This window comes from Oncorhynchus clarkii, chromosome 6 (assembly GCF_045791955.1).
Source record: "Oncorhynchus clarkii lewisi isolate Uvic-CL-2024 chromosome 6, UVic_Ocla_1.0, whole genome shotgun sequence".
NCBI lineage: Eukaryota > Metazoa > Chordata > Actinopteri > Salmoniformes > Salmonidae > Oncorhynchus > Oncorhynchus clarkii.
Window position 1 is genome coordinate 84,158,728 of NC_092152.1, and position 14,364 is coordinate 84,173,091.

Genomic DNA, 14,364 nt, shown 5'->3' on the forward strand with positions numbered 1-14,364 from the left:
GCAGTTGGCTTCTGGGTTAAGTGGGCGGGTGTTAAGAAGCGCGGCTTGGCGTGTCATATTTCGGAGGATGTACGGCTCGACCTACACCTCTCCCGAGCCCATTGGGGAGTTGCAGCGATGGCACAAGATCGTAATTGGATCGTAATTGGATATCACGAAATTGCAGAGAAAAAGGGGGTAAAATACAAAAAAACTATTTTTGTAAAGTTCTAATTTTGTCAAATGCTATGGATAATCAAACCACAGTTTCAGATGTACTGAGAAATACACTGCTATGTCAAACTCCTCAGACAGTCAGAGGATATCTGGGTGACAGTTCAAATCCACAACCCAATGGTCTCTGACTGTGCGGGAAAGAGATTTGGCGCGCTTCCAAAAAGACGGATTACAAACACGATCTGCACTGTTCCGGGACAAACTAGAGAACATGGGAAACCCATCCAGAGGACTGGACAGACAGGAGAACATCGACCTCGCCTAAAAGCTTCTTACTAGATTTCCCTTTACACACTACTCAGAAGTGGCAAGGGAGGAACATATTTCATGACGACAAATTCATATATTTTCAATCAGCTAACAAATGGGCGGCATTCTACAAATTTGCAACAAAAAGACGAAAACGAAAAAAAAAACAGCTAACCATAGAAACAGTCTCCACGGAAATGTGTAAAACTTCATGTTCTTCTAGCATGCTATATAAAAAGCAGTATCACTCACCATTCCGAAACACCCAATCTAGTAATTACCTAGCAGCGCTACATAAACATATGTACAACTAACAATGATAACAAAAACAGAAAAGAAAAATGGAGGAATTTCATGCCTTAAAATCTCCCATGCTACAGCGGTGTTGGCACTAGATGCCGACATAAACATGTTCAATAAAAAAAAATGTCTATGACATAGAGGCGATAACAACGCCTTCCTGTTTTAATGCACACGCCCCCTTTTGCCACAAACATGTACAAAACAAAACGGAAAAAAAGTGCTGTCAGTTGGTGTGGATGGGGAGAGTATGTGACAGACGAGGGATGGGGAGAGTATGTGACAGACGAGGGATGGGGAGAGTATGTGACAGACGAGGGTTGGGGAGAGTATGTGACAGACGAGGGTTGGGGAGAGTATGTGACAGACGAGGGTTGGGGAGAGTATGTGACAGACGAGGGTTGGGGAGAGTATGTGACAGACGAGGGTTGGGGAGAGTATGTGACAGACGAGGGTTGGGGAGAGTATGTGACAGACGAGGGTTGGGGAGAGTATGTGACAGACGAGGGTTGGGGAGAGTATGTGACAGACGAGGGTTGGGGAGAGTATGTGACAGACGAGGGTTGGGGAGAGTATGTGACAGACGAGGGTTGGGGAGAGTATGTGACAGACGAGGGTTGGGGAGAGTATGTGACAGACGAGGGTTGGGGAGAGTATGTGACAGACGAGGGTTGGGGAGAGTATGTGACAGACGAGGGTTGGGGAGAGTATGTGACAGACGAGGGTTGGGGAGAGTATGTGACAGACGAGGGTTGGGGAGAGTATGTGACAGACGAGGGTTGGGGAGAGTATGTGACAGACGAGGGTTGGGCTTTTTCAGCCTACAGGCTCTTCTTCCAAAGACACAAAGCCTTCTCTCAATGCCTGCCGAACCCTTTCTGATCCTTTAGTTGATGTGTCTATGGTCTCTAGTCTGTTTAATTCACTGGTGCTGTGACAGAGACGGTGGGGAGAGTATTCCTATGACACGCTGGAGCAGCGGATGCTGGGGGAACCCATTTGCATGAGCACCTTGTCCAGCCACTGCAGGGGGCCGTTGAGGTGCAGCTCGATCCAACAAGGGGTGCTGGTCACGGTCTGTCGCCTGGGTAGAGAGACCGAAGAGGAGGAGGAGACATAAGAGACAGGATAGTTCACTGCAGGACACAATCAACTAGGATCTGGATTATACCTGTATGACAGTGACAAACACTCATCCATTTTCTTGTAGGTTTTCAACACAGTGTGTGAGTTTGTGAATAAGACGTGCATAAGAACAGCCCTTAGCTTTGGTATATTGGCCATATCCCACACACCCTTGCGCCTTATTGCTTAAATATATATCATACAACTCGAAGCAGATCCTTTTCAGTGGGAGGAGGAACCGTCCCCAATTTTCGCCGAAATGACATACCCAAATCTAACTGCGTGTAACTCAGGCCCTAAAGCAAGGATATGCATGTTATTGGTACCATTTGAAAGGAACCACTTTGAAGTTTGTGGAAATTTGAAAGGAATGTAGTAGAACATAACAGATCTGGTAAAAGATAATACAAAGAAAAAACCAACCGTTCTTTTGTATTTTTTTGTACCGTCATCTTTGAAATGCAAGAGAAAGGCCATAATGTATTATTCCAGCCCAGCTGCAATTTATATTTTGGCCACTAGATGGCAGCAGTGTATGTGCAAAGTTTTAGACTGATACAATGAACTATTGCATTTCTGTTCAAAACTTTGTGTCAAGACTGCCCAAATGTGCCTAATTTGTTTATTAATAACTTTTCATGTTCAAAAATGGTGTACTCTCCTTAAACAATAGCATGGTATTCATTCACTGTAATAGCTATTGCAAATTGAACAGTGCAGTTAGATTAACAAGAATTTAAGCTTTCTGCCAATATCATATGTCTGTCCAGGGAAATGTTCTTGTTACTTACAACCTCATGCTATTCGCATTAGCCTATGTTAGCTCACCAGTCCCATGGAAGGGTCAAAGATCCTGAAGAAATAGACTGGTCGAGATGTTTGTGCTGTTTTATCAACCCCTGAGATCTGGAACCAGGCTAGCGTAGACTGGGCAGTAACACTACAGTGATCTGGAACCAGGCTAGTGTAGACTGGGCAGTAACACTACAGTGATCTGGAACCAGGCTAGTGTAGACTGGGCAGTAACACTACAGTGATCTGGAACCAGGCTAGTGTAGACTGGGCAGTAACACTACAGTGATCTGGAACCAGGCAAGCGTAGACTGGTCAGTAATACTACATTGATAAAAGTCAACAGTGGACCATTGCGTTTCTGTCTGAAGGGACAAGGAGAGCACACGACGTCCCACCCTGGGACAGAAGCACAGCGCCCCACTCCCTCCCTCCGCGTCCGCCAGCCTCCCTCCCTCCGCGTCCGTCCGCCAGCCTCCCTCCCTCCGCGTCCGCCAGCCTCCCTCCCTCCCTCCGCGTCCGCCAGCCTCCCTCCCTCCGCGTCCGCCAGCCTCCCTCCCTCCGCGTCTTTCTGCCTCCCTCCGCGTCTTTCTGCCTCCCTCCCTCCCTCCGCTTTCTGCCTCCCTCCCTTCCCTCCGCGTCTTTCTGCCTCCCTCCCTCCCTCCGCGTCTTTCTGCCTCCCTCCCTCCCTCCCTCCGCGTCTTTCTGCCTCCCTCCCTCCCTCCCTCCGCGTCTTTCTGCCTCTCCCTCCCTCCCTCCCTCCGCGTCTTTCTGCCTCCCTCCCTCCCTCCGCGTCTTTCTGCCTCCCTCCCTCCCTCCGCGTCTTTCTCCCTCCCTCCCTCCCTCCCTCCCTCCGCGTCTTTCTGCCTCCCGTCTCCCCTGCCTCCCTCCCTCCGCATCTTTCTGCCTCCGTCCCTCCCCCCGTGTCTTCTGCCTCCCCCGCTCCACCATCCCCCTCTTTCCTGCATTCCATCCCCCTTACACAACTCCCTCTCTGTCTCAGCCCCGTGTGCGCTGGGCTGAGCTGGTATTTTTTCTTATTGTGGAAACACATGTAAAATTTATCAATGGCTGCTGATGGAAAACGTCTGTACAAACGTACCTACGGCATGCGCATGATTAGTTCATTACAACTAAATATTTGAGTGAGGAAATGCACAGGGGAAAAGAAGCATAGCTGGGCAGTGACTAAAAATGAAAAACCATCGGTAGATTAAAACAGGAGAAAACGCTTCATTATTTTGTTTCCATTCTCCCCCCCCCCCACGTTCCCTTGGTCTCCTGGCACTTGGGAGAAACAGTTGAAATAAAAGTAGCCACTTCAGACCGGTTTGGGCTATTGATCTCAATACCTCTCCTCCCGGTTCCCCCCACGTCTCCTTGACATTAAACCCCCTCACTGTGTTTCTGCCAGGCCAGAGAACTACTAGCAGCCATACTCCTGCTTCCCTCACTGTGTGTCTGCCAGGCCAGAGAACTACTAGCAGCCATACTCCTGCTTCCCTCACTGTGTGTCTGCCAGGCCAGAGAACTACTAGCAGCCATACTCCTGCTTCCCTCACTGTGTGTCTGCCAGGACAGAGAACTACTAGCAGCCATACTCCTGCTTCCCTCACTGTGTGTCTGCCAGGCCAGAGAACTACTAGCAGCCATACTCCTGCTTCCCTCACTGTGTGTCTGCCAGGCCAGAGAACTACTAGCAGCCATACTCCTGCTTCCCTCACTGTGTGTCTGCCAGGCCAGAGAACTACTAGCAGCCATACTCCTGCTTCCCTCACTGTGTGTCTGCCAGGCCAGAGAACTACTAGCAGCCATACTCCTGCTTCCCTCACTGTGTGTCTGCCAGGCCAGAGAACTACTAGCAGCCATACTCCTGCTTCCCTCACTGTGTGTCCAGAGAACTACTAGCAGCCATACTCCTGCTTCCCTCACTGTGTGTCTGCCAGGCCAGAGAACTACTAGCAGCCATACTCCTGCTTCCCTCACTGTGTGTCTGCCAGGCCAGAGAACTACTAGCAGCCATACTCCTGCTTCCCTCACTGTGTGTCTGCCAGGCCAGAGAACTACTAGCAGCCATACTCCTGCTTCCCTCACTGTGTGTCTGCCAGGCCAGAGAACTACTAGCAGCCATACTCCTGCTTCCCTCACTGTGTGTCTGCCAGGCCAGAGAACTACTAGCAGCCATACTCCTGCTTCCCTCACTGTGTGTTTGCCAGGACAGAGAACTACTAGCAGCCATAATCCAGCACAGTCCACAGTGATGAATGATACATCAAGACAGCAGCTCTGTCGTGTCAGAGCACTTCATCATTATAGAGGAGGAGAAGAAGAGGAGGAGAAGAAGAAGAGGATGAGAAGAGAGAGGTGGGTAGCTGTGATTACAATAGATGAATGCTTATTGTTCTAGGAATACAGAGGGGGAAGCAAGGACTTGAAAAAAGGCCTCTAGGGTGTAAGGACCGACTCCTGCATGAGCCACTGTCTACAATAACCTATCTGGGAGTTCTATTTAATATCCCAGACTGTCTCTGCTACCATCAGACTTCTGAATGAACCACTGTCTACAAGAACCTATCAGGGAGTTCTATTTAATATCCCAGACTGTCTCTGCTACCGTTTAGAGTTTTTACCAGAAAGTGTGATAGGGGATAGAATGGGCTGTTTTTGTAGGTATGAAGATACACTGAACAAAAATATAAAACGCAACATGCAACAATTTCAAAGATTTTACTGAGTTACATTTCTATAAATTTCACATGACTGGGAATACAGATAAGCATCGGTAGGTCACAGATACATTTAAAAAAAAGGTAGGGGCGTGGATCAGAGAACCAGTCAATATTTGGTGTGACCTTTTGCATCGTAACACATCTCTCCTTCACATTGAGTTGATACGGCTGTTGAATGTGGTCTGTGGCATGTTGTCCCACTCCTCTTCAATGGCTGTATGAAGTTGCTGGATATTGGCGAGAGCTGGAACACGCTGTCATATGTCGATCCAGAGCATCCCAAACATGCTCAACGGGTTACATGTCTGGTGAGTATGCAGACCATGGAAGAACTGGGACATTTTCAGCTTCCATGAATTGTGGACAGATCCTTGCAACATGGGGCTGTGCATTATCATGCTGAAACATGAGGTGATGGCAAATTAATGGCACAACAATGGGCCTCAGGGTCTCGTCACGGTATATCTGTGCATTCAAATTGCAATCGATAAAATGCAATTATGTTCTTTTTCCGTAGTTTATGCCTGCCCCATACCATAACCCCACCATGGGGCACTATGTTCACAATGCTGACATCAGCAAACCGCTTACCCACACGACGCCATTCACGTGGTCTTGAGGCCAGATGGACGTACAGCCAAATTCTCTAAAACGACATTGAGGCGGTTTATGGTAGAGAAATGAACATTAAATTCTCTGGCAACAGCTCTGGTGGACATTCCTGCAGTCAGCATGTCAAATACACGCTGCCTCAAAACACGAGACATCTGTGGCATTGTGTTGTATGACACAACTGCACATTTTAGAGTGGCTTTTTACTTTACCCAGCACAAGGTGCACCTGTGTAATGACCATGCCGTTTAATCAGCTTCTTGATATGTCCGACCTGTCAGGTGGATGGATTATCTTGGCAAAGGAGAAATGCTCACTAACAGAGATGTTAACAAATTTATGCACCAAATTTGAGAGAAATAAGCGTTTTGTAAATATGGAACATTTCTGGGATCTTTTGTTTCAGCTCATGAAACATGGGACCAATACTTTACTTGTTGCGTTTATATTTTTGCTCCGTGTAGATACATTTCAGATTGTGGACAGGTTATAAGACAAGTAATTGTATGATTCAATGAGAGAGCGAAAGAAAGAAAGAGAAAGAGACCCTGCACCTAAGTGTCTCCACATGCTGAGTTGGAGTATCTCATCTCACCTGTCTGCCTGCCTGCCTGCCTGCCTGTCTGCCTGCCTGTCTGCCTGCCTGTCTGCCTGTCTGTCTGCCTGCCTGTCTGCCTGTCTGTCTGTCTGTCACTGGGGATCTCCCCGGTGGAAAGCAATCACTGACTCCCAGTACAGAAGCCCCTGAGGGCTCTCCCCTCTCTTCTAAGACCAGATGAGTCAGACTACAGCATGGAGAAGAGGATGAGAGGAGGGGGGACGACTGACAGCTCCCTTTGACGCAGCACATGTGTGTTTGGGTGAAACAGACCTGTTTCTATGGGGAAGAGAGGGGAGACACTAGCCTGGTACGATCCATCCTGATCTCATGAGCTCGTGAGTTTCACTACACGGATACAGTCTGGCCACGACCACATTCAAACCGTCTGAACCCATCCCTTCCACCCACCATATGGGTAGACCAATCAGCACCGTCTGATAATCTGTGGGGTGGTTTAGTTGATGACGACAACGAGAAGCATTGTTACTTAACCCCCGCACCCCTCCCACATAGTTGTTACTTAACCCTGCACCCCTCAGCCATCCCACATAGTTGTTACTTAATCCTGCACCCCTCAGCCATCCCACATAGTTGTTACTTAACCTTGCACCCCTCAGCCATCCCACATAGTTGTTACTTAACCTTGCACCCCTCAGCCATCCCCCATAGTTGTTACTTAATCCTGCACCCCTCAGCCATCCCACGTAGTTGTTACTTAACCCTGCACGCCTCAGCCATCCCACATAGTTGTTACTTAACCCTGCACCCCTCAGCCATCCCACATAGTTGTTACTTAACCCTGCACCCCTCAGCCATCCCCCATCGTTGTTACTTAACCCTGCACCCCTCAGCCATCCCACATAGTTGTTACTTAACCCTGCACCCCTCAGCCATCCCACATAGTTGTTACTTAACCCTGCACCCCTCAGCCATCCCACATAGTTGTTACTTAACCCTGCACCCCTCAGCCATCCCACATAGTTGTTTTACCCTGCACCCCTCAGCCATCCCATATAGTTGTTACTTAACCCTGCACCCCTCAGCCATCCCACATAGTTGTTATTGAACCCTGCACCCCTCAGCCATCCCACATAGTTATTTAACCTTGCACCCCTCAGCCATCCCATATAGTTTCTCCATTCCTGTACCGAATCACCTAGTGAGCTAATCAGGTAGGAGCATGGCATCAACGAACGACAGGGGTTGACTCCTGTTTAATACATGAAACCTTAATGAGAGCGTGTCGCTGTGGACTGTGTGTTACCTGTACTCTGCTCCCCAGCCCTTGACGAAGCTCATGCGGATGGTGCACATCCTGGTGAGCTGGTAGACCGCCTCGAAGCCCTGGTTCACTGACTGGGCCAGCAGGGCAGCAAACTCCTGGTTGTTAAAGATCTTCAGGTTGCAGCCTACGGAACCGTCACACAACCGTCCGACAAACCGTTAACCGTCACACAACCGTCCGACAAACCGTTACCGTCAAGACACAATGAATGGAGGTGTGTGTGTGTGTGTCGTACGTGTGTGTGTGTCGTGTGTGTGTGTGTGTCGTACGTGTGTGTGTGTGTGTCGTACGTGTGTGTGTGTGTGTGTGTGTGTGTGTCGTACGTGTGTTGGTGAGTAACCACAGTACGACAGTCATTGTGGAAATTAACCTACTGTGTGTCAACCTTTTGTCTCGCTGTCTTTGCCACACACACACGTACGACACACACACACACACACCCCCTTCTCAGCTCTCACCTGGGGGGATCTTGCAGACCGTGGCGGGGTGCCAGCCGTAACGCTGGTTACAGTTGGGACTCTGGACGAAGATGGCACTGTCGCTGAGGCACTCTGCAAACACCTCTCCTCCAATATAGTACAAACGTACCCCTCTGCCTGCAGACAAACAGAGAACCATCCGTCTAGAACCAGAACCACCCCTGACGTGTACACACAGACCATTCAATTCTGAAAACTGATGACAACGAACATGTGATGTATACCTAAATACAGTGAATTCGGAAGGTATTCAGACCCCTTGACTTTTCCCACTTTGTTACATTAGCCTTATACTAAAATGGATTAAATAACCCCCCCCCCCCCCCTCATCAATCTACACACAATACCCTATAATGAAAAAGCTATTTTTTTTATTTGACATTTTTGCAAATGTATTAAAAATAGAAAACTGAAATATGACATTTACATAAGTATTCAGACCCTTTACTCAGTACTTTGTTGAAGCACCTTTGGCAGCGATTACAGCCTCAAGTCTTCTTGGGTATGATGCTACAAGCTTGGCACACCTGTATTTGGGGAGTTTCTCCTATTCTACTCTGCAGATCCTCTCAGGCAATGTCAGGTTGGATAAAGAGCGTCGCTGCGCAACTATTTTCAGGTCTCTCCAGAGATGTTCGATCGGGTTCAAGTCCAGCCTTGGCTGGGCCACTTAAGGACATTGAGACTTGTCCCGAAGCCAGTCCTGCGTTGTCTTGGCTGTGTGCTTAGGGTCGTTGTCCTGTTGGAAAGTGAACCTTTTCCCCAGTCTGAGGTCCTGAGCGTTCTGGAGCAGGTTTTAGTCAAGGATCTCTGTACTTTGCTCTGTTCATCTTTCCCTAGATCCTGACTAGTCTTCCAGTCCCTGCCGCTGAAAAACAACCCCACAGCATGATGCTGCTACCACCATGCTTCACCGTAGCGATGGTGCCAGGTTCCCTCCAGACGTGATGCTGCCACCACCATGCTTCACCGTAGGGATGGTGCCAGGTTCATGATGCTTGGCATTCAGACCAAAGAGTTGAATCTTGGTTTCATCAGACCAGAGAATTGTATCTCATGGTCAGAGTCTTTAGAAAAAGCGGGCTGTCATGTGCCTCTTACCTTGGTCACCTCCCTGACCAAGGCCCTTCTCCATCGGGTTCTTGGTCACCTCCCTGACCAAGGCCCTTCTCCCCCAATTGCTCAGTTTGGACGGGCGGCCAGCTCTAGGTAGAGTCTTGGTGGTTCCAAACTTCCTCCATTTAAGAATGATGGAGGCCACTGTGTTCTTGGGGACCTTCAATACTGTAGCCATTTGTTTGGTACCCTTCCCCAGATCTGTGCCTCATGGCTTGGCTTTTGCCCTGACATGCACTGTCAACTGTGGGACCTTATATAGACAGGTGTGTTCGCCTTTTCAAATCATGTCAAATCAATTGAATTTACCACAGGTGGACTTCAATCAAGTTGCAGAAACATCTCAAGGATGATCAATGGAAATGATACCACTGAGTTCAATTTAGAGTCTCATAGCAAATGGTCTGAATACTTATGTCAATAAGGTATTCCTTTTTTAAATATTTTTTTTATACATTTGCAAACATTTCTAAAACCTGTTAGTGCTCGGTCATTATGGGGTACTGTGTGTAACTGAATACATTTTAGAATAAATCTGTAACGTAACAAAATGTGGAAAAAGTCAAGATGACTGAATACTTTCAGAATGCGCTGTATTTAGGAAACTTGTTCCCAAGTATCCCCCCCCCCCCTCAAAAAAAATGGACATATGTGATCGTGTCTCACTGTAATCAAGGTATGAAATAATTGTTATTTTCAAATACAATTTAATTTTGGGCTTAGCAGTGTACAAAATATTATAATTATGTTCTGGCCCCTTGACCATTCTCTCTGACAAAAATCGTCCCGTGGTGTGAATCTATTTGTCCACCCACCCGACGTCCCCACCCCCCCGACCTACGTCCCCACCCCCCGCCCGACCTAAGGCCCCACCCCACCCCCGACCTAAGGCCCCACCCCCGACCTAAGGCCCCACCCCACCCCCGACCTAAGGCCCCACCCCACCCCAGACCCCCGACCTAAGGCCCCACCCCACCCCAGACCTAAGGCCCCACCCCACCCCCGACCTAAGGCCCCACTCCACCCCCGACCTAAGGCCCCACCCCACCCCCGACCTAAGGCCCCACCCCACCCCCGAACTAAGGCCCCACCCCCCCAACCTAAGGCCCCACCCCCCCAACCTAAGGCCCCACCCCCCCCAACCTAAAGTATTGGCTAATAAAACGTCTCTCTTTCTCTGTACTCTGGTGTGAATGACCTTGTAAACACAATTCTGTTTCAAGTTGCTACCACGTGTGGCCAGTACAGGTGGTTCAGGTTGGAAGTAGGGGTAGTCCTAAAGTTGACTAGTTATCCCATCTAACACTGCTGTTCCATTTCACTTTCCCCTCATGTCAATGACCGAGCATCAGGCCCAAAGTCATTTTGTCAGCGGTTTATTTTCAAAGCGTCAGTACCGATGTGTCTGCGTGTCAGCTCCACAGCGGCGTTACGGTTGACGTTGGAGAGGAGGCCCAGGCAGAAGCGCTCTGAGTTGGAGGGGTCGGTGAAGCCGTCCACGGTGAGGGACGGTTGGGAGGCGTGGAAGGTCTCGCCCACCCGCTGGTTCAGCTCGTAGTAGGAGATAGAACACCAGAAGGCTGGTTCACAGTACATCACAGGCTGTAGGTCTGACAGACACAGGAGAGACATGGGGAAACAGTTTATTTAGATAGTTATTGAGCATCCTACTTGGGACTAAGCCTTTACCAATATCATCTATATGGGACTACTACAGAGTAACAGACAGAGAGAGGGAGAGGTGGGTAAGGACAGGAGGGAGGAGGAGAGGGAGAGGTGGGTAAGGACAGGAGGGAGGAGGAGAGGGAGAGGTGGGTAAGGACAGGAGGGAGGAGGGAGAGGTGGGTAAGGACAGGTGGGTAAGGACAGGAGGGAGGAGGAGAGGGAGAGGTGGGTAAGGACAGGAGGGAGGAGAAGAGGGAGAGGTGGGTAAGGACAGGAGGGAGGAGAAGAGGGAGAGGTGGGTAAGGACAGGAGGGAGGAGGAGAGGGAGAGGTGGGTAAGGACAGGAGGGAGGAGGAGAGGGAGAGGTGGGTAAGGACAGGAGGGAGGAGAAGAGGGAGAGGTGGGTAAGGACAGGAGGGAAGGTAGAGAAAGAGGGATACAATGTGAAGATATAAAGATAGAGGGAAGAGAAAGGGAAACAGAAGTGAGGAGAAAAGACACAGCTAGAGATAAAGATGGAGAGAGATAACAGCAGAGCCAGGGAAGTAGAGTAGATAAAGATGGAGGAAGATAACAGCAGAGCCAGGGAAGTAGAGGATATAAAGACAGAGGGAGACTGAAGAGAGAGATAACAGCAGAGCCAGGGAAGTAGAGGACATAAAGACAGAGGGAGACTGAAGAGAGAGAGAACAGCAGAGCCAGGGAAGTAGAGGACATAAAGACAGAGGGAGACTGAAGAGAGAGATAACAGCAGAGCCAGGGAAGTAGAGGACATAAAGACAGAGGGAGACCGAAGAGAGATAACAGCAGAGCCAGGGAAGTAGAGGATATAAAGACAGAGAGAGACTGAAGAGAGAGATAACAGCAGAGCCAGGGAAGTAGAAGACATAAAGACAGAGAGAGGGAAGTAACAGCAGAGCCAGCAGAGCCAGGGAGTAGAGGACATAAAGACAGCAGGGAGATAACAGCAGCAGAGCCAGGGAAGTAGAGGACATAAAGACAGAGAGAGATAACAGCAGAGCCAGTGAAGTAGAGGACATAAAGACAGAGAGAGATAACAGCAGAGCCAGGGAAGTATAGGACATAAAGATGGAATATGGAAAAAGAAGAGAGGGAGAAAAACAAACAGGACAGAGTCTGCCAGTTCCCTCGGCCCTCACGCAGAGACAGTGGAGACAACGGCAAATTACAGGGTTCCGTAACCAAAACATTCAGCAAACGCTTGTACAGTTCTCGTAACAGCAAAGATTTATTTTTACTTTTCCTTCTAACTACTTCCAACATTTACCTTTGAAGTACAGTGAACTGTCTGGGCCCATGTGAAGGCCCAGTCTATTTGAAGAACAGTGAACTGTCTGGGCCCATGTGAAGGCCCAGTCTATTTGAAGTACAGTGAACTGTCTGGGCCCATGTGAAGGCCCAGTCTATTTGAAGTACAGTGAACTGTCTGGGCCCATGTGAAGGCCCAGTCTATTTGAAGTACAGTGAACTGTCTGGGCCCATGTGAAGGCCCAGTCTATTTGAAGTACAGTGAACTGTCTGGGCCCATGTGAAGGCCCAGTCTATTTGAAGTACAGTGAACTGTCTGGGCCCATGTGAAGGCCCAGTCTATTTGAAGTACAGTGAACTGTCTGGGCCCATGTGAAGGCCCAGTCTATTTGAAGTACAGTGAACTGTCTGGGCCCATGTGAAGGCCCAGGCTATTTGAAGTACAGGTACAGTGAACTGTCTGGGCCCATGTGAAGGCCCAGTCTATTTGAAGTACAGTGAACTGCCTGGGCCCATGTGAAGGTCCAGTCTATTTGAAGTACAGTGAACTGTCTGGGCCCATGTGAAGGCCCAGTCTATTTGAAGTACAGTGAACTGTCTGGGCCCATGTGAAGGCCCAGGCTATTTGAAGTACAGGTACAGTGAACTGTCTGGGCCCATGTGAAGGCCCAGTCTATTTGAAGTACAGTGAACTGCCTGGGCCCATGTGAAGGTCCAGTCTATTTTAAGTACAGTGAACTGTCTGGGCCCATGTGAAGGCCCAGTCTATTTGAAGTACAGTGAACTGTCTGGGCCCATGTGAAGGTCCAGTCTATTTGAAGTACAGTGAACTGTCTGGGCCCATGTGAAGGTCCAGTCTATTTGAAGTACCGGTACAGTGAACTGTCTGGGCCCATGTGAAGGCCCAGTCTATTTGAAGTACAGTGAACTGTCTGGGCCCACAGGAACTGTCTGGGCCCATGTGAAGGTCCAGTCTATTGGGCCCATGTGAAGTACAGTGAACTGTCTGGGCCCATGTGAAGGCCCAGTCTATTTGAAGTACAGTGAACTGTCTGGGCCCATGTGAAGGCCCAGTCTATTTGAAGTACAGGTACAGTGAACTGTCTGGGCCCATGTGAAGGTCCAGTCTATTTGAAGTACAGTGAACTGTCTGGGCCCATGTGAAGGTCCAGTCTATTTGTTTTTTTCTATAGTAGCTGGGCCAGAAACAGTGATTTAATAAACAGGATATTATCATTGATGTCAGTGTGGGCTGACTGAGTTGGCCACAGCTCTGGGCTCAGACCGGGTTTCCTCTGTTACAATACGGAGCAGTGGACTGGCTTCCGGAGGGACAGCTCTGGGCTCAGACCGGGTTTCCTCTGCAACGCTTGTTGCAACGCTTGTCCGCTAGTTAACACAAACACACACAGTCTCACAAATAAACATCCCCAAACACACAACCAAATAGCAATTTTTGTATTTATTTTTTGTCCGAGGTAACTACACAAACCAAAACATTCTCCTGCCCTCTCATCTCCCTGCAGCAGACATTTGGAGAGCGATATGAATTTCAAACTGCAGTATTGAATGGCGACACATACAGCCTCGGCACCCAAGTATGGTGATAATATTGTATTGTGAGGTCCATGGTCATACCCAGTCCTAATGCTTACCTAAATTGCTGTGTGTTGGAGACACTGGGTTTGGTGACAGGTTGGGTGAACTGGTGTCCATGCTGTGGTTCATCAGGTGATCACTGGTCTCCCCATCTTCACTGAGATAGCCAGGTGGAGGAGTCTCTGAAACACACACACCACTAGTAAACCACAGCCAATAGAGTAAACAATGATTGGTTGGTAGGTTCCTTCTAATAACATATCCCAAAGGCCCTTACACTGCTCCACATATGCATATTAACAACGCCCTTTGTCAGTGCGCTCTCGG

At 48.9% G+C, this 14,364-nt stretch overlaps 1 protein-coding gene across 1 annotated transcript in view; it reads right to left on the reverse strand.

Moving 5' to 3' along the window:
• Positions 1-1,405: 1,405 nt before the first annotated feature.
• The window catches only part of LOC139411737 (mothers against decapentaplegic homolog 3), a 39,457-nt gene continuing 26,498 nt past the window's right edge, over positions 1,406-14,364 (reverse strand). Inside the window, exons 4-8 of the mRNA XM_071158422.1 lie at positions 14,094-14,219; positions 10,902-11,114; positions 8,368-8,505; positions 7,889-8,033; positions 1,406-1,849 (exon numbers count right to left, since the gene is read on the reverse strand). Of these exons, the coding sequence (XP_071014523.1) occupies positions 1,726-1,849; positions 7,889-8,033; positions 8,368-8,505; positions 10,902-11,114; positions 14,094-14,219 (746 nt within the window). The 3' untranslated portion in view covers positions 1,406-1,725. The remainder of the gene's footprint in view (positions 1,850-7,888; positions 8,034-8,367; positions 8,506-10,901; positions 11,115-14,093; positions 14,220-14,364) is intronic.